Genomic DNA, 20,536 nt, shown 5'->3' on the forward strand with positions numbered 1-20,536 from the left:
CTGCTGTTAATAAAAAAGCTTTCAGCTTTTCACCATTGAGTATGATATTAGCTGTAGGTTTATCATATATAGCCTTTACTATGTTGAAGTATGTTTCCTTATCCCCACTTTGCTGAGAGTTTTTATTAGGAAAGGATGTTGGATTTTGTCAAATGCTTTCTCTCCATCTATTAATGTTTTGTTAATTGATTTGTGAAAATTGAACCAAGCTTGCATCTCAGAATAAATCCCACTTGATCATGGTGTATGTTCCTTTTGATATATTGCTGAATTCAGTTTGCTAATATTTCGCTGAGGATTTTTACATCTATGTTTATCAGAAATATTAGCTTATTTTTATTTTTTATTTATGTAGTGTCTGGTTTTGGTATCAAGGTAATGCTGGCTTTGTAAAATGAGTTTGGGAGCTTTTCTTCCTCTTCAAATTTTTGAAATAGTTTGAGAATGATAGGTATTAATGCTTCTTTGAATGTTTGGTAAGCATCATCTGTGAAGCCATCTGCTCTAGGACTTTTGTTTGTTGGGAGTTTTTTTTTTTTTTGATTATTGATTCAATTTTGTTAGTAGTTATCATCCCTTCAGATTATCTATTTCTTCTTGATCTGATCTTGTTCTTTTGCTTTGAAGATTTTTCTCACTTTGTAGAAATAGTATCATAAGTTATGTATGTTTTTGCAATTTGATCTTATTCTCCAAACAATATATTTAATTTCTTTCATTCCAATGTGTATTATTCTGATTTATTCATTTTTACTGCACAATGTTATCCTATGAAATCCATTTTTCCATTCTTACATTGATAGACATGTTTCTACTTTGAGGGATATTACAGTGTATATCAGCCGTGAACATTCTGGTACATGTTTCCTGGTGCTCACATGAGAGAGTTTCTACAGGTATGATATACACCTGGATGTAGAATTGATGATTGTAACATGTTTATCATGGCTTTACTAGATAATGCTAAATTGTTTTCAAAGTAGTTGTACCAGTTCATGCTCCATAGTAGCTCTGTATGAAAGTTGCTATGTTATGTGTCCTTGCCATTCTGAGTAGGCAGTATTTCATTGTGTCTTAATTTAAATTTCTCTGGTTACTAATGAGATCATATTTTTGCATTTTTATTGCCTATTTATATTTTTCTTCTTCTGTGAAATGTCTATGCCTTTCTGATTTGTAGGAATACTTTGCATTTTGTAGACATGTATGGTGCAAATATCTAAATATAAAACGGGGAAGAATTGCCTGTCTGATAAAGTGATATTTGGGCATAAATATAAATCACATGATAGAGAAACCATGCAAATATCTAGAGAAAGCCTATTTTAGGTAGGATAAACATTGTAAAGTCTCTGAGGCAAGAAACCACTCAATAAGTTCCAAGAACAGCATGAGTTCCAATATGGATGGAACAAGGGGAGGAATGTAAGAAAAACTATATTCTATGTAATCTTTGTCTATGCAATATTATATTGGATCTTATAAGTCTTGATAAAGAATTTACATTTCATTATAAGTAGAATGAGAAGTCACTGAGGATACTGGACAAGGAGTAATATAATCTGATTTAAGTTTTTAAAGGCTCACTCTGCTGAGTAGAGAATAGACCATAGAGTTACAAGAATGAAAACTGAGAAACCAGACAGCACACGTGCAATAGTCCAACTATGACAAAATTATGATAGAAGCAGTGGCAATGAAGAAAAGGGATTACATTAGGTTATATGTTCTTGCTAATCTACCAGGATTTGCTGATGAATTGGATGTGAGGTGAGAGAATAAGTGAGGTATCAAGGATGACTCTAGTGTTTGTGAGCAGAGGATGTATATAAATTGAGTTGTAAAACTAAAATCTATAGTTTGGGGGACAGTGCATCAAAGTTCTGTTCTAAACATAGTAAGTTTTAGGTGTTTATTAGGCATACAAATGTATAAATTGAGTAACAGTCGTACAGTTGAGTCTAGAGTTTCCAGAAAAAGTTAAGACAGGAGTTGTAACTTTGTTAACTATCCACATGTAGATCATATTAAAGATATGGGACTAGATGCAAACACTTAGAGAGTGTAGATATCTAAGAGAAATCCACGGACTGAGCTTTGAGCTCTCCAAGATTTAGAAATTGAAATGATGAAAAAAAGCCAGCCAGAGAGACTGAAAAATTGGCCACATGAATGAGATATGTGGAACCCTAGTGAACAGAGTGTTTAAAAAAGAAGTGATTGTATGTGTCCAGTTCCATTAATTGGTTGATTACAGTGAGAACTGAGAATTGGCCATATTTTTGGCAGGTAGAAGTCTTTGGTGATCTTACTAAGAACAATTTTTTTGGAATAGGAGGAAAAAACCTGACTAGAGTAGGTTAGAGGAAGAATAAGAGGAGAGGAAATAGTCATGTGTCTCCATGGGGTGGAGTATGAATAAGAGTGACTATTAAAGGATGCAGTTGAGAGGGCAAATTATTTCAAAGACAAGTCTTTGAGTAGATGAGAAAGAATACGTTTTAGTGCTGCTGAAATGACAGGACCACAGGCAGTTCATGCATTATGATAGGGAAGTATAGGAGTAACTATACTGTAGATTAACTACAAAAAAAAAAAAATGTCTCCAGATCTTCTATTTATCTAAGCTGCAAAAAAAATCAGTTGTTTCTGATTCCATCCTTCAAAACAACATCCATCAAGTTGAAAGAGATACGACTATCAAGTTATTCTCTCCATCTGCTTTCTTACACCTCCATAACAACCTCCCAGTATCTGAGCCCAAGATTTCCTTCTTTCCATCAAAGCAATGCGAGCTCCCATGCATATCCTCTCCTGAAGATAGATTGGGGTTAGGTAAGAATAGCAGGGTGGAGATGGGTACCGGTCTCACATACCTAGTCTCTATTTTGGTTACCCAAAATTCCAGGTGCTATTATTGTTCAGAAGTATATAAATCTTGTAATTAATCCAAAGTCATTTTAAATTGCTAGTGAACTCCAAGTCTTTTTGCCATTATTTATTTTCTAAATCAATAAATGCTAAAAGTACAATTATGGGAACTTCAGATCCACATTGGTAAATAAAACAGACCTACCCCTATCCTCATGGGGCAATTAGCCAAGCAGAGGAGGTCGTGGGCTCTGAATGAAATAATTGCAGCAAAAGAGAATAACAACAGGGAAGCTGCTCAGAGTGGGTATCAGGAAGACATAATATATTCTTTTATTCATTCAGCACTTATTTATTGAGGTACTACCAGCCACTGAAGAAGATATACAAAGCTGACAAAGAGGCAGTACCTTTATTGAAGTCAAGGACAGGGAAACTTTGTCTTTAACCTTTTTCTTAAGATCCCCAAGGGAAAATAATGTCATTTGTAGCTACAACTGTGTATGTGGTTGCAGAGTTTACATATTTAAATTGCAACCACTTTTCAGCTTTGGATCTTAAAAAGGAAAAAAATTATTTGTATATTTTACTCATATATGATGGAATAAAGGCAATTCAAATAAGATTAGCACAAATGTGCATGTGTATTTACAGTTCATATTTTATATAATGTCAGGAGTTAAGCTTAACTGCATTTTTAATAACAGCTATTTGTTTTTATTTAACTTACGAAGAGAAAAATTTGTGACTGGATGCTTGAGAATGTAATTAATGAGATCCAAATCATAGGTTTGATCTCACATATAAGCCTCATAGAAAAAAGTATTCTAAAGTAGTGTTTTCTGAACTGTTAATTCCATAAGATATTAATAAGATTTTCATCAAGTAGTAAGTCTAGATATAGTTGGAAAACACTATATATTAATATTATTCTCTTAGAAATTCAGGAGCCATACAATGTATTGAAGGTTCTGAGATATATTAAATTAGGTAAAGATATTGCTTTAACTTTTCAAATCCAGCATCGTTTAAACATATATGACCATAGAAGCCTTTGCTGTTCATTTGGGTTTTGGAGGGAGGGTAGAATAAGTGATTAGAAACACTCGCTAATACCATGAAATGCATACTGAATACTTAGTTTCCCTTCTTCTTTCACTTCTTTTCAATCAAGTTCTAAAAATTATAACCAATGTTAGTGAGTGTCAAGCACTCTACCATGTCTTTTACACATTTTCTTACATAGGCTAATGGTGGTGTTAAGAGGTAAATGCCGTATTTAAAATATGAATAAACTGATACCTGAGCAAATAAAGTTATCCATCCTGGGTGTAAAACTTTAAATGACAGGATTTATACCCAGATATGGGCAACTCGAAGAGTCATTTCATCACTTAAGATATATTTTCTGTAGACCAAACTGGTATTAAAGGAGATTTAGTGTAGAGGTGGCAAGATGTAACATTTTTAGCACTTTAGGAAAACATACCTTAATACATTTTTCAATTTTTTAACATAATTCTCCTGATGTACAAAGTTCACTTTTGACTTACATTGCTTGATTATCTCTGAAAGAATCATTAGCCTGCAGAGAGGAAAAAAATAGCTATGGTCTACTGAAAAGACTGTAGTCTTTTCCTGACCATACTATTTAATCTTGCCCCATTCCCTCAAATCACTATCACATTATACACATTTTACTCATAGCATGTACCAGTGTTTGGTATTATTTTACTCTTTGTTTATGTGCCTTCTCCATCTTCCACCCAGAATATAAGCTCCATGAAGGCAGGTACCTTATCTGATTTTTCACTGCTGTAGTTTCAGAACCTTAAACTGCCCCTGGCACATAAAACCAGTCAATAAATATTTCATGAGTGAAAGAAAGAATAAAGGAAGATAAACATTGATTGATAGCTCTGCTCTGGTGTTTTTTAGCTTTACAAACTTAGCCAATTACTTAGCCTCTGTAAACCAATTCCTTATATTTAAAAGGGAAATGGTAATATTTATTTCAAAGGGATGAGCTGCAAGTTAAATTAGATAATATATATAAATGGCCTAGTTCAATATTAACTCATCTTTAAACTTTGCTTTTATCATGTTCACTTTTTAAAACTGGAACTCATGAAAAGACTGGATCACTAGCAAAATAATAACTGCTATATTAATTCAGACTGTGCATTATGTAATCAGCACATTAGGAAATTTGTTTTGGGTATAAGACTCTCTACAATCTGACCAAAGTATAAAAAGTTTTGTTTTCAAAGAGATTTCAATATTTCATAATTTAATCAAATTCCAATAAAACCAAAACTGAAGACATGAAAAAGAGAAAGGAGATTAAATTACATTGGAAGAAAAACCATTTTAGAGTTATTATTAGGGAGAAGGGGAGTAGGTATATGTCATATTTTCTGTTAATCATCATATTTTAGGATTAGAATGAACCTTAAAAATTTTAGTTCAACATTTGTGCTACTTCCCATAATCTCTTGCCTAAATCTCTTTTCTAGAATCCCACCAAATGAACATGCAGTCCCTTCTTGAAACTCTGAGCTCTATCATTCTAATGCTGGGCATGCCACCTTCTCCACTCTTTATTTTCTCAATCTACAAATAGAATTAATAATACCTACCTTTCACGATTGTTGTGAGGCTAAACGATACATATAAAAAATTCCTGGCATACAGCAGATACTCCATAAACATTATTTTGTTTTTTTCATTCTGTCTAGAAATTTATTAGACATAATTAATCTATTACAGTAGAGGATTTGGACAAAGTAAAAATAATTACTTAAACTTTTTATTTACTCTGATCCAGCTGCTTTCATTTCTCTTAAAATTCTCATACTCCATAAATGTTACTTTCCTTCCCTCTAGTGATTTATCCCTTCCCCAGGGAGCCAAATGGATCTCTGTAGACAGTTCTGAATCCTTTTTGTATACTGACCTTGGCATTTGTTTCCCTGTCGCCTACAATTTCTAGCTCGACTCCTTGAAGACTTTATTGAACAAGTGTAGTCCTTTTCTTTATGGCAATACCTGAGCTCAGAAATCACAAAATCAAATGTTTATAGAGGCCAGGCAGGTAACATAATTGGGTAGAATGACAAGACTTCAGAAAATTGACCAATGGCCTAACACCAGTTTGTGGTGGGAACTGGGGCATATTGGATTATCTGCCCACGTACCATTCCACAGCAGCAGCTGCAATGAATTCTAACAGACTGCTGCCATCCAAGTAATCAGGGATGTTTTCACAGCTCTGGAAAGCACTGTATGAGCCAAACAAAATGTCTACAGGCCAGCTCAGGCATTTGAGTCATTAGATTGCTACCTCTGCTTAGATTATTGCAAACAGTTATCAGATTTCCCTTAACTTTTTTTTCTTAGCTAATCAGCACAGCCAATTCATATGTTAAGCAGCCTATGCCTGACATAGAGAAGGTTGGGCTGAAATCCAGCCCGTCCACTAATCACCAGGACTTTCTCTAATTCACACCAGTGTACCTGTGAACTGGCACCAGCCAAACTAAACTTCCTAACTGCCTTCAACCACTCTTCATGACACAGATTTTCTACTTTTCTAGCCATCAGAATTTTTTCTTCCTAACATCACAATTCATCTAAGTAGAAATTCTAAAAATTGTCTAGAAATACAAATATGGCCTGACCAGCACAGGGTGTACACTTTCTCTTCTTTTAATTTAGAAAAGAGATTCTTAATTTTGAGTCCTTTGATCTCATAATAGTCTATATATTGATTTCAAGGAATTTCAAGGGCTCTATGAACCCACTTGAAAATGTGTACAAAATTTTGTGGGGTTTACATATGAATATGTATATCTTTTAACAGATTCTTTAAAAAAAAGAAAAGAAAATTTAACATCTATTAAAGACTTTTAATTAATATGGTCTATAGCATTAGCTTTGTGGGGCATTCTTGTCAGAATATTGACCAATATTAAGCTTAGTCTCTACTAAAAGCCACTTGGCTTTTCATACATGTTGATGCAAAGCTCAATAACCACCCCCACTGGATACTGGTATAATTACCTATACCTCACTAACCAAGTTAATGCTGGTATTACCAATTCTTTAATCCCAGTCTGAGACATAACATTTTTACTTATTCAGTTTCATTTTTCAGATTGATGCTAAAACTTATAATGTTACAATTCTAAGATTTTAGAAAAATAATACTCTGTTGGAAGATTCAGTTGATATGTACTTACATTAACGTGTTTTTTTTTTTTTTTCTCTGCAGGTCGAAAGTTTAAAAAGTTCAATAAAGTCAGAGTTATGAGAGCACTAGATGCTGTTGCTCTCCCACCGCCAGTGGGCATTCAAAATGAAAGCCAAGCCCTAAGCCAGAGAATCACTTTTTCACCAAATCAAGAATTACAGTTGTTACACCCAGTGATCAACCTGCTAATAAGCATTGAACCTGAGATGATCTACGCAGGATATGACAACACCAAAATTCATAACTCCAGTTCTTTGCTGTCAAGTCTTAATCAGCTAGGCGAGAGACAACTTCTTTCAGTAGTCAAGTGGTCTAAATTACTGCCAGGTAAGAATCATATATAAATAGTAGCATGTAATAAAAATTTTACTATATTTGTTGTCCTAGTAGATTGTTAAATAAAACTCTATGCAGTAAATTAACTATAAAAGGTAGATTATGGTATGGGTTTCAGCAGCTCAAAATATTTATCTAGGATCCTAGGTTATTTATCTATTTTTCTAGGACCTTACTATGTGCTATGGAGATACAAAAGATGTAGCTAACACTCTGAATCTTATTGATGAATCAAGAATTATATATATCAAACAGTTAAAGAATAGCTTAAGTTTATGTGTTCAATCACAGATGTTATCAGAGTTCAGAGACAAACTGATGATCTTCTTAAAAATGTGTAGTTCCTTCTAAACTAATTTTACCAAGCTCAATTAGTCAAAAATAAAACTGAATGGATCTATTTATATAACAAATCAAAATAATATTCAGAGTACAGCAGGGTACCTACAGTCAATTAAGAATCAAAATCCCTAAACGTAAATAATTTTGACAGAAATGAACCTCTAGTCGTTATTTTCCCTAAATCGTACCTAGATAAAGGGGGTGACAATGAGAATTTAAATCATATCATCGCAAAATGATTTCAGTGACTTAAGCTATTTTTGCTCCCTCAGCACCACTTTACAGGAGTCAAGAAGTTGAAAGAATTACAAAGATGCAATTCTCACTTGGCTAAATCTTAGACTGCCAGGCCAGGAAAACATATGGGTACCAATTGCTCATGGAGGTGTTAATCCTATAATTAGAAATAGAACTTTTAAAAAATTACATTGTCTATATACCAATAATATCCTTATACTCCTTTAGAGTAATTTATTTTTCCAATACTTGATGAAGAATTAAACATGCTATGTCATTGTAGTCTCCAAGTAAATTCAATAGCCTTTTAAAAATATAATTTCTACTCATATTTTTCAGTTATTATTTTTCAGTTATTATTCTACCTGAAGAGGTCGAAATGCAATAGATGAATTGTTATTGAAAATTCAAGGTTACATTAAACAGAAAGAAAAATAGTTTACTGATTGTTGAATATTTTTTAGAATATACATGGTGAGAAAATTTAATGAAATTCACTCTTCTAATGGAGATAAAGTAATTTTATAGAAAAATCGAAATGCCCAGTTTCTTATTAGCTTTAGTCATGTTGAAGGGTCTTGAACAGGTAATGATTTTTTTTTCTATTAGAAAGCTCTGAATGTCTAAATCTTACAATGAATATAAATTTTTGATAGATCTTTACTAAATAAAAATATTACAACAGCATTAATTGTTTTAAATGAACATTTAAATGTATGTTTAACTTCTCAGTTTTTCTATTAGAAAAGGTAATTCCTTATTTTTTTGTTGATATAGTTCATATTTCTTTTGTTGGTATTTTGGAGGTTCTTTACTGTTTAAAAAAAATACTACTATTAGTTGGAGAAGTTAGAAAATAACCAGATATAGTTTAAAAGATAGCTTTTATCAAAAGGAAATAAATTGAGTTTTTAAAGTTGAAACTCTATCATCTTTCCACATACTCTCAAAAAGAGTGAGGAAATTTTTACATTGAATTTGGTGGCAACTTTTTAATGTTGCAAAATGTAATTCACATGTAAATAAATAGGTATGATAGCACCACCAGTATTAAATGTACTGTTTCCATTGCTTGTACGATAAGGGAAGCATTATTGTCAAAGTACTGTTGGTCATGATCTTTTAAACCATATTTGCCTGGCCTGAATTCTGGAGTAACTCAAATGAATGATGAAAATGGTTAATGAGACAGAGTGAAAGAACTTGTAGGAACATATGTATATATGGTAATATGGTATCGTTAGCTACTCGAAAACTTTCAGTTGACTTTAAATCAGAGTACAGATTTACTCACTTGATTCACTAAATAAATGTCTATTGCATACAAGCTGTGTGTGAGACCTAACAAACAGTGTTGTTAGAGAAGCTAGAAGGCTGTGCTCATGATATGAATGCATATTGATACAGCACATTCTAGCATCATATGATTTTTATCCGAAATTTCATTTATGTGATATATCACATTGATTTGTGCTTATTGAACCCATTTTCTATCATGGAATAAATCTTACTTAATCACAGTGTATGAACTTTTTAATGTATTGCTAAATTTGGTTTGCTAAATTCTTTTGAGGATTTTTACATCTGTGTTCATTAGTGATATTGACCTGTAAATTTTTTATAGTGTCTCTATCTGGTTTTGTTATCAGGGTAATGCTGGACTTGTAGAATGAATTTGAGAGCCTTTGCTCCTCATCGATTTTTTGGAATAGTTTGAGAAGTTAGGGTTTTTTTTTTTTTTTTTTGACTCTTTAGTTGATTTCACTTGTGAAGTCAGCTGGTCCAGGATTTTTGCAGGAGTTTTAATTACTGATTTTATTTTATCATGAGTAATCAGTTTGTTTGAATTTTCTGTTTTTCCGATTCAGTCTGAAAGAGTGTATGTTTCTAGGAATTTATCCATTTCTTCCAGGTTGTCCAATTTGTTGGCATATGAATATTTGTAGTATTTTCTTAGAAGCCATTGAACTTCTGTGGCATCAGTTGTCACTTCTCTTTCTGATTTTATTTTTCTTAATGAGTCTGGCTAAAGATTTATCAATTCTGTTTATCTCTTCAAAAAAACACCTCTTAGTTGAATTGATTTTTTCTAATTTTTTTTTTAGTCTAATTTCATTTATTTCAGCTCCGATCTTTATTATTTTCTTCCTTCCTCTTTGAGCCTTGTTCCTCTTTATATAAGGGGAGATTATTTTTCTCTAAGATTTTCCTCTTGAAGTAGGTTTGTATTTCTATACATTTCCCTTGTAGACTGTTTTTTTTTTTTTTTTGCCATGTATCTTAGATTTGGGGTCGTGGTGTTTTTGTTTTCATTTCTGCAAGATATCTTTTGATTTCCTCCATCTTTGTTAACTTATTCATTGTTTAATAGCATATTATTTAGCCTCTATGTGTTTATGTTTTTTCAACTTTTCTTGTAATTGATTTTTAGTTTCATTCATTAATAGCATGTTTAGCTTTCATGTATTTTTTTTCCAGTTTTCTTATAATTGATTTTGTTTCATATCATTGAAATCAGAGAAGATGCTTGATATTTCAATCTTCTTAAATTTGAGATTTGTTTTATGGCCTATCTTGTGGTCTGTCCTAGAAAATGTTCCACGTACTCTTGAAAAGAATATATATTTTGCTATTTTGGGGGTAAAATGTTTTCTATATATCTATTAATCTGATATAATGCCTTTTAAGGATACAGTTTCATTGTCGATTTTATCTGAATGGTCAGCCTATCCATTGATGTAAGAGGGGTGTTAACGTCCCATACTATTATTGTGTTACTATCGATCTCTTCCTTTATATCTGTTAATATTTGCTTTATGTATTTAGGTACTTCTACATCGAGTGCATAGATGTTTATAAGATTTATATCCTTTGTTGGATTGCTCCCATTATCATTATGTAATGCCCTTTTTTGTTTCTTGTTATATCTTTTGTTTTAAAGTCTATTTTGTCTGTTTTGTTATTCTAGCTTTTGTTTCATTTCCATTTACATAAAATATTTTTTCTATCCCTTCACTTTCAATCTGTGTCTTTTGATCTGAAGTGAATCTCTTATAGGCAGCTTACGTATAGGCACTTTTTAAAAATCATGTAAGCCACCCTATCTATATCTTTTGATTGGAGTATTTAATCCATTTACATTTAAAGTATTATTAGTTAATAATAAGATACGCAGTTATTGACATTTTGTTGTTTTTTATTATTTGTGGTTCTATGTTCCTTCTTTTGCGCTTGTACATTGATGACTTTCTGTAGTTTATGCTTAGATTCCTTTTTTTTTAATTTTTGTATATCTACTATAGATTTTTTGGTTTGTGTTTATCATGTGTTTCATATATACCCAACTATGTTTACAGCAATCTATTTTAAGTTTTTGGTCACTTAAGTTCAAATGCATTCTAAAACCACTACATTTTATACTCACCCCCATTTGTTTTTGTCATCCTTTGTGTCTTTTGTATGTATGTGTATCCCTTAATTTATTGTTGTATTCATACATGATCTTACTGCTTTTATTTTTAACCTTTTTACTAGCTTTATAATTGGTCGATCCATTATCATTAAACGCTTGCCTTTGTCAGTGAGATTTTTCCTTTCCTATGTTTTATTTTTAGTTTTGTCTTTTTATTTTTTACTTTAAAAATGTCCCTTTAATATTTATTGTAAGACTATTTACTGGTGATGTACTCCTTTAATTTTTGTTTGTCTTGGAAACTCTCTCTCCTTAAATTTTAAATGATAATCTTCTGGGTAGAATATTCTTGGTTATAGATTTTTCCCTTTCATGACTTTGAATATATGATGCCAATCTCTTTTGGCCAGCAAAGTTTCTGTTGAAAATCAGCTTACGGTCTTATGGGAGCTTCCTTGTAGGTAATTAGCTGCTTTTCTCTTGCTGCTTTTAAGATTCGCTTTGTCTTTAAAACTTGGCACTTTAATTATGATGTGTCTTGGTGTGGGCCTCTTCGGGTTCATCTTCTTTGGAACTCTCTGTCCTTCCTGGGCCTATTTTCTTTGCCAGATTAGGGAAGTTTTCTGTCATTATTTCTTCAAATAGGTTTTCAGCACCTTTCTCTCTTCTTCTTCTAGAATGCCTATGATGTGAATGTTGGTACACTTGATGTTGTCCAGAGATCCCTTAAACCATCTTCATTTTTTCTTTTTGCTGTTATGACTGTGTACCACTACTCTATTTTATAGATCACTGATTAGATCTTCTGCTTCATCTAATCTGCTGTTGATTCCCTCTACTGTATTTTTTTTTTATTTCAGTTATTGTATGCTTCATTTCTGATTTTTTTTTATGTTCTCTTTGTTGCAGCTCTGAGTTCATCTATTCTCTTGAGTTCGTTACCTGGTACATTACTTGTCTCCATTTTGTTTAGTACTTTTGTGAAGTTTTATCCCATATTTTTATTTGGGATATATTTGTATCCTCATTTTGGCTAGCTCTGTGTATTAAATAGATCTGTTATATCTCCTGAGCTTGAAGATGTCCTGTGGGACAGTGCAGCACACTACCCACTGGTCACCTGAGCCATGTGCTCATGGTGTGTTTCCTGTGTGGGTTGTATGTGTCCTGTTTTAATTGGGCTGCCTTACTGTTGGCACATCAGTGGCTGTGGTTGATCCTCAGGCTGACTGTGACTATAGTAGATGAGCTGTTTCGTGGGTACTGACTTCAGGGATTGGGAGTCACTTTAGCAGGGCTCTGGTGCCAGCCAAGGCCACTGTTCAGGTGTGTCATTTGTGAAGTTGCTTGGGTGGGGCACTGGTGCAGTCTGAAGCTGGCTTCTGGGTGGGCTGAGCTCAGCTGCTGCTTTTGCCAAGTTTGGGGCTGCTTGATGGGGGCCATGATGCAAGTCAAGGCTAGGTACCACTTGTGCTGAACTTTGAGCTAATTTTTTGGGTCTACTTTGCAAGCCGAGACTGGCCGCTGCTTGTGCCTAGCTCAGAGCCACTAGGTGGAAGCAACAATGCAAGTCGAGGTCAGTCACCACTTGTGTGATGTTTACAGGCCTTTGGGAGAATCTGTAGTGCTATCTGAGGCTGATTGCTACTTGTGTGGGCTTTACAGACCTTTTTGAGAATTTCTGGAGCAAGAGCTAATGTTCTTGTGGAGGATCTACAGTCATTGGAAGAGGCTCCAAGCGTGCAAGCAGGTTGAGTAGGGCAGGGATTCAGGGAGCACCATAGTTGGCCAAATGATGTTAGCTAGGTTAATGGACAGTGACAGATTATGCACCTGCCTCCACAGAGCCAGCTGGATGGGAAGAGAGGTCAACAAAAGAACAATAATAACCTGCCAGTGCTGTCTCCTGTGATGGTTCCCCTGATTATGCCCCTCTGGCCCTTACCTTAAAGTTAGTCAATTTAATTTCTCCCTGTATGACCCAGGTGCTTCTTGAGCTGCTGCCCAGGTTGGAACTTGGAACAAGTGAGTGACTGCCTGAACTCTTTATAACTACATCTCAATCTTCCATAACCTTTTGTTTTTCTCAGACAGAATCCTGGCTGTTTTGCAAATCCAGATGTTACGGGAACCCCTCGCTCCTCAGGGGAACCTCCGTAGCTGAGCTATCCCTCCTATTTATTAATTGTCACACCATGGGTATAGGATCTGTTTGGACCAAGTCTCCACCCCACCTACACATCTCAATGTGGCTTCTTTATATCTTTAGTCATAGGAATTGTGTTTAGCTAGTCTTTAGGTGGTTCTTAGTGATGTTTGTTCTATAATTCAGTTGTAATTTTAATGTGCTCCTGGGAGAAAGTAAGTTCAGACTTTAACTGCTCCACTATCTTGACTCTGCTTGAATCTCCATTCACTCACATATGGATCCTCTGTGAAAGATAGACTTTTGTAAAATGAATCTTACTCATACACCAGGATGTCAGTTTGCTTATTTAGAGTACAGAAGAAAGATACTGCTAGGAAAACATGTTGGAAGATCAGATCATTCTTTCACAGTAAGAAATGTATTCGGAAAGTCAGATTGATATCAGATTTAGAATGATAACCATGCATGACGGTCCCAGGGTATATATCTGCAGGTCCCTGAGAAGATTCTTGTTGCCAGGTCAGGATTTCATTTTTTTTTTTTTTTTGTCTATGGTCTTCTATTATCTTGAATCTATTACATAATTATAGTTTATCTGACATATTGTATCTCATAAATATATTTGACTCTTTTAAAGAAAAAAAAATCACATCTGAAAACATTCCTAAAAGAAAAGGTTTATTGAGCCAAAGCTAGACAGAAAAGGACCAGGTCTAGGGGCATAAAGTCTAACCAGCAGCAGCAGGGCAGAATAGAGAAGACGACATGTCTATCATCCTGGAATTGATGTTCTCTTTGATACCTTATGTTTTGGGGAAGGAAGATGTAAGTTGTTTTAAAAGAATTTACATTGGCTATAGATAAGGGAGGTGGGGGAAGCGGAAAAAGGTGAAGCAGGGACAGTGCTAAGATAGGTACAGTCTGTAAAGAAGAGATATTCACTATTCTGATTGGTTATGTACAACAATCCTAAAAGTTTATTGTTTAAATAGAATGAGATGGAGTCTGATGGTCCAATACTTTTTAAACAGCCACCTGGAAGGTTATTCAAAGTTTCAACATACATTCAGGAATGTAAGCAGGCTTTGGTTAGTTGGCCCACAGATACTAACTGGTTAATTACTCTTGTCTCTTTCTCTCTGACCTGCTGTAATTTAATTTAGGACTGTAGACTTTTTCTCTTGTCACAGTTTAAAGGAGACTTGGAACATACTTTAGCCTCATGACAGCACATTTACAAGTGACCTCTTAGGATACATTGCATCTGACATATTGTATTAATATATGAACGATTTTATATTCATTTTTAGCTATAACTGTAACTTCCATGTTTGATATTTTTATTTGGAGTTTGAAGCAACATACATTTGCAAAATTTAAAAATTAAACAAGATATGCTGTTAAGGAACTTTCAATCAACGAAATATGTAAGATTCCCAAACAACTATAGCGAAAGTAACATAAGATACAGATATACGTGGGACAGAAGAACACCTTTGGCTTCAGGGACTAGAGAAGGCTTCAGAGGCAAGGTGTCAGTTAAACTGCACCTTGAAAGAGAAATTAAACTTTGAAAAATCATGATAAGAAGAGAAAGCATTCCAGATAGAAGAAATAGTGTGGCCACGATGAAAAATTGAAAACCATCCTTATGCTAATCTAATGCATTATTCCCAAAAAAATACCTAACACTAATACATTTGTACATATGGTTTCTCAAACACAACTACAATAAGTACTGGCCTCCTGGAGGTTTCATTACCCAAGTATTAAAAAATGACTTATAGTAAATTAGACTTATAGTCCATAAGTTATGGACCGATCAAGCAGAGTCTTGCAAGTCAGGGCTTTGGAAATTAGTAAGTACTCATTCTCAATCCAATTTCACCTTAAAACAATCTTCATCCCATATAATCAGTACCTTGTAGCAGAACTGACATGATGGATTGGTTTGAAGAAAATATTTCCCTTTGATAAATTTTGTTTTGATTATTTGGTGAAAAAAATCTAGTTAGGCCAATGTTTTGACATATTTAAACATTTTGAATAAATACCTTACTATTTGGTCAGTTAGCTAGACAAATTTCAATCATCAGTATCAGAAGACTGAAACAATCCTTGGCTTCATTTTCTGCCTTTGAAGCATGCCAAAATGTCTTTGAAGTCAGTGACAGCCATTACATATGTGACCAAAGATTTTTTCTTTCCCATAAAATGAATAAATCAAATTTCTGCCCCCCAAAAATGTGATGGAAAAGAAATGAGATTAGCCTATTAGGAGTAGAATTAGGCTTTAGTAAGTCATTATGAAGACTTTCAAAAATGATTTTTTGAACATTCTATTCCAGTGAAATTATTTTTGCTGATGTCAAGAAAATTATTTACTTGCCAAACCAAATGAATACTTTAAGTCCTTATCACATTTCACATGCCTCTGGGGCCATGACAAAGTAACCATTTCTTGCTAAAACTCTTCCTTTGGCATTCATTATTTTCCTTTCAGGTAGATTTGTTTCTCTCAATTTACACATTTTCTCTTTCCTTTGTAGATTCGTTCTTCCACTCATACCATAAATATGGCATTTTCTGGGTTCCATCTTGTACTCCAGTATTTCTTCACTCTATATAGTCTGGATGAACTCATTCATAGCCTTGTCTTCAACAACCAGTATATTATTCTGATGACTCCTAAATACAAAGCACCAATCAAGACCCTCTACTGAACTTACTGGATCATGTATTTCAATTGCTTAATATATATTTCTATCTGAATGAATGTCCACATGACCTTCTATTCCATAAACCTAAACTCTTTTTCTGTATCTTGAAATAGCACCTCAGACAGAATTTTGGGTATTTTTTCCTTCACCTCCTGACCAATTATCAAATTCTGTCATCTCTACTTATTAAATGTGATTCATTATGCATTCACTGCTACTACCCTGATTAGTTTAGGTCCTCATAATTTTTTCCTAGATTTCTCCTGTAGTCGCTCCTTCCCCAACTGAGCCTAATACCACAGTTTCACACTACCCCAAACAATATTCTATCTCCAAAATCATCTTTCTAAAATAATTATAATTATACCTTTTACAGAACAAAATAAAAAATTCTTAGCCTTAACATCCAAGACCCATCTGTGATCTGGCCCTTGAATTTGCAACATTCTCTCTCTTTTCCTCTTCAAATAAGTCTAAGATTCAGTTCCCACAATGCTTTTGTTCAGTTTCCTGCTTTCTTTTGCCCGTATTGTTCTCCCTATGTGGAGGACCCTCACTTCTCCTACATCTTCCCTTGGCTGGTCTTTAACTTGCCTTCAGGACTCTAATCACTTGTTACTTCCCCTTGTAAGATTTCCCTGAGCCTTCCCAGAAGTAGTCAAAGTCTCCTAGCTCTCTTGCATCACCCTTGCCTTTGTTGGTGATACTACTATTACTGTAAGTTATAATGAGGTTCTATTTTTCTGTCTTCATCACCAGACAACAAGTGTTTAAAGACAGAAACAGAAACAGCGTTTTTATAATCTTTATACCTAGTTGCAATCATAATGCTTCATCCCAAATAGGTGCTTAAAGATTATAGAAATGTAAATTATGGCATTAATAAGAAGAGAACTATGCTGCCTTAGACCATTAAATATCAAGTCCCTGTTCTTAATAAGTCATCAGATATATATTGGTGATTACATTTATTGTGCTGAAGCTCTTTTATGCTCTTCAAAGTTCACATTTTGCATCAGAAGGTGCTGAGGTATTTAAATACTCTGCCTTTGCTGTAAATTTACTGTTTTAGTACACAACAATTTCTACAAAAGCAAAACCCATATATTTTATCAGAACTCTGGAAGATAAGAGAACCTAGAAGGACATTCAGGCTATGTTTTACTGTATTCTTTTAATTTTTTTTTTTTTTTTTAGCAGTAAAGATTGGACAGCTTTTGTCAGAAATCATCAGGTAAAGTCACATAAAAGAAGGGGGCACTTTTCTTTACAACCTATTAAACATAATTAGGGATTATCCATCACTACCTATGTGAAGGTTTTCATTTTGATCATCTCAAATGTACTAAGTTTACCTAGGTGATCATTATCATCAATGGGAATTTGATTTCAGTGTTCTCATCTTTGTTTATGAACTAATGAATAATATTACAGTTAATGAGAGAAAAATTGCACTTCTGGACAAGGCATGTTCAAGTCAATTTACCATTGTACATCTATCACAAATAATCTCTCTAAAAAGTGAGGTAAATAAAGCTGTTTTCTTAGTTGCACTATATTCTGTTAAATGGAAAGAGTACACTTTCTGCTACAAATATTGGTAATTTCATACACTTTCAGATATTTCAGTAAGATTTGCTTTTATATAAAAATGTTTCTTCTAGCTTTTAATAACTCCAGAATGCAAAGCAAACTTAAAAAAGGGTAAAGTAAATGTAAATATGTAAATATAAACCAAATCTGTTTTTTAAAAAATAATAGATTAACTTATATAACTTTGTCAATTATTAAAAACTACACAGAAATTATCATATAACAAAGGCCTAGAGCAAAAAATATAGCATAGTCATATTAAATATAGATATTTAATAGCATAAAATACTTTCTTTATAAAGTTATAATGTTGACTAAGAAAGGTACAGAGAATGAAAGAATATATTCCTGGAGACGATAGTGAACAATCTGTTAATGTTTTAATACATCTGATTAATTGAACCTAATTTTTCTGAGACTGCCGTTTTTCATATATATACAAAGTAATTATTTGTTACATATCTCTAATAACATATATATATGTATGACACATATATTTGACAAATATATATTTATACTCTTCACATAAAGATGGGACTATCCGGAATGTAAGGAGAGAAGATAACCTTTTCTGCTACCTACTTTGAGATGATTCCAAGAATCAGGAAATAAATGTCTTTTGCTCTTGAGATCTAAGAAATTAAGTTTGCTTTGATTTTACTTTGAAATTGGTCATTGATAAGTGGACTTCAATAGATTATTGGGGGGAATAGATGTTATTAAACAGCTTTATGGAAAGTGATTGATGTTCCAAAACATTTGTTTTTCTCCGTACAATAATAAAATATTTCATCTACTCTTATTGTTTCAGCTATACTCAAATATAAGTAATTTCCAAATTTATATTTCCAGGCCAGCTATTTCTCTACACTTCTAATTCATATATCCAACTATAATCTAGCTATTCCAGAGGTCACTATCAAACATGTCTAAAACTTACTATCTTCTCTCTAGCCTCCTTTATTTTATTTCATTAATGCTGTTACCATCATCCATCATTCAATTAAAATAATGAAAGATCTATTGGACAACTTCGTCCTATTACCTACACATAATCAATTACCAAATTTCTTTGATTTTACTCTTTAAATATTTTTTTGATGCACTCTGATCTCTCTACTCCTACCCTTTGAATCATTTTGGGTATTTATCATCTCTCACTCGGTCTTTGGCAATAGTTCCCGAATTCTCTCCCTAAATCCAGACTTATTCTCTGGAAATCATCTTCCACATGGCTACCGAGGGCCGTCCACAATATACATAAGACTATTCCCGTTTATTATTCCTTAATATACATAAAGACTATTCATAATATTCACTTCCAAATTTACCTCTTTGTTTCTCTCCTTTAAGTTCATCAGTACTGAGTTGGTGATCCTCCCACCCCAAATAGGCAAAAAGAGAATTGGAAAGAAATGGAGTGAAGACTTTGACCATTTATGTCATGACACATTTGCCCTTTCCATTATCTTCCCTCTGCCACCAGTACCAGAGAAAGAGCTAAAAGAGGCATGGTATGAAAGACTAGAGTGCACGCATGCATGTGCGCGCGCGCACACACACACACACACACACACACACACACACACACAGAGTCTCTAAACCTCTTTAAGCCACCTGGGAGTTTAAAATAAGACTGGATTGTTTCAAAAAGACAATAGTGACCAGAAAACTATGGGATCTTCTCAACACATAAGGGATGTTAAAGAAAAGTTAGATATAGCAAAATTAAAAGCAGTGGTTTCACAAAAATAAAACTAGTTTATGTTTAAATCTCAAAGAATTGAGATTCCTCAACAAACTGATTATATTCTACTTGGGCATTATCTATTTTTATTTTAGGGCGTTTTTTCTGATATTCCAATTTCCTGGTGTCCTCCCTCTTAACCTTCTCTTTCATTGCACTTATGTGTTTGTTTCTCTTGTTCTGAGATTCTCTTAAAGGCAAAGATTGTGTCTTATCCATTTTTGTAACCCCAGTATTGTAACATGTGACCAGTACACAAATGGCTCTCAATAAATGAATGTTGCATGAGTGAGTGATGGATAATCGATTCAATTAGTGAATTCCCAGGAATGCTAAATCATAGTAACTAACTTTAATGACTTTCAAAGTTGGTGCTCCTTTTAATTTCTCAGGACCTATTTATTAATATTTCTTGATTTTGACTGTAAATGTGTTGAAATTGTAAATATGATATTACCCTACTTACATATTTTTCAAATTTCATATATTTTCAACATTTTTAATGCAAGTGATTTTTGTGATCATTTTATTTTTTAATTTGTAGGTTTTCGAAACTTACATATTGATGACCAAATAACTCTCATCCAATATTCTTGGATGAGCTTAATGGTGTTTGGACTAGGATGGAGATCCTATAAACATGTCAGTGGGCAGATGCTATATTTTGCACCTGATCTAATACTAAACGAGTAAGTACTAACTTGATCTTTCTTGTTCTTATTTTCATTAGTGTAAAAGTACAATAATCTTAAATATTACATTGCAAATGTAGGTAATCATACATTTAGGGTTCTAAATAATAGAATTTTTCTGAAAGGTTTCTCAGAATTACCTCAGGATATAGCTTGATATGATGATGCTAATAAAATTATATCAT

At 33.4% G+C, this 20,536-nt stretch overlaps 1 protein-coding gene across 8 annotated transcripts in view; it reads left to right on the forward strand.

Annotated features, from left to right (window-relative positions):
• The window catches only part of PGR (progesterone receptor), a 126,813-nt gene that overhangs the window by 48,264 nt on the left and 58,013 nt on the right, over positions 1-20,536 (forward strand). For all 8 annotated transcript variants that reach the window (XM_016134012.2, XM_016134014.2, XM_016134013.2 and 5 more), the window contains 2 exons: positions 7,145-7,450; positions 20,204-20,348. In XM_016134012.2, coding sequence (XP_015989498.2) covers positions 7,145-7,450; positions 20,204-20,348 — 451 coding nt within the window. The remainder of the gene's footprint in view (positions 1-7,144; positions 7,451-20,203; positions 20,349-20,536) is intronic.

The sequence above is a fragment of the Rousettus aegyptiacus genome, unplaced genomic scaffold (genome assembly GCF_014176215.1).
Source record: "Rousettus aegyptiacus isolate mRouAeg1 unplaced genomic scaffold, mRouAeg1.p scaffold_m13_p_5, whole genome shotgun sequence".
NCBI classification, from domain to species: domain Eukaryota; kingdom Metazoa; phylum Chordata; class Mammalia; order Chiroptera; family Pteropodidae; genus Rousettus; species Rousettus aegyptiacus.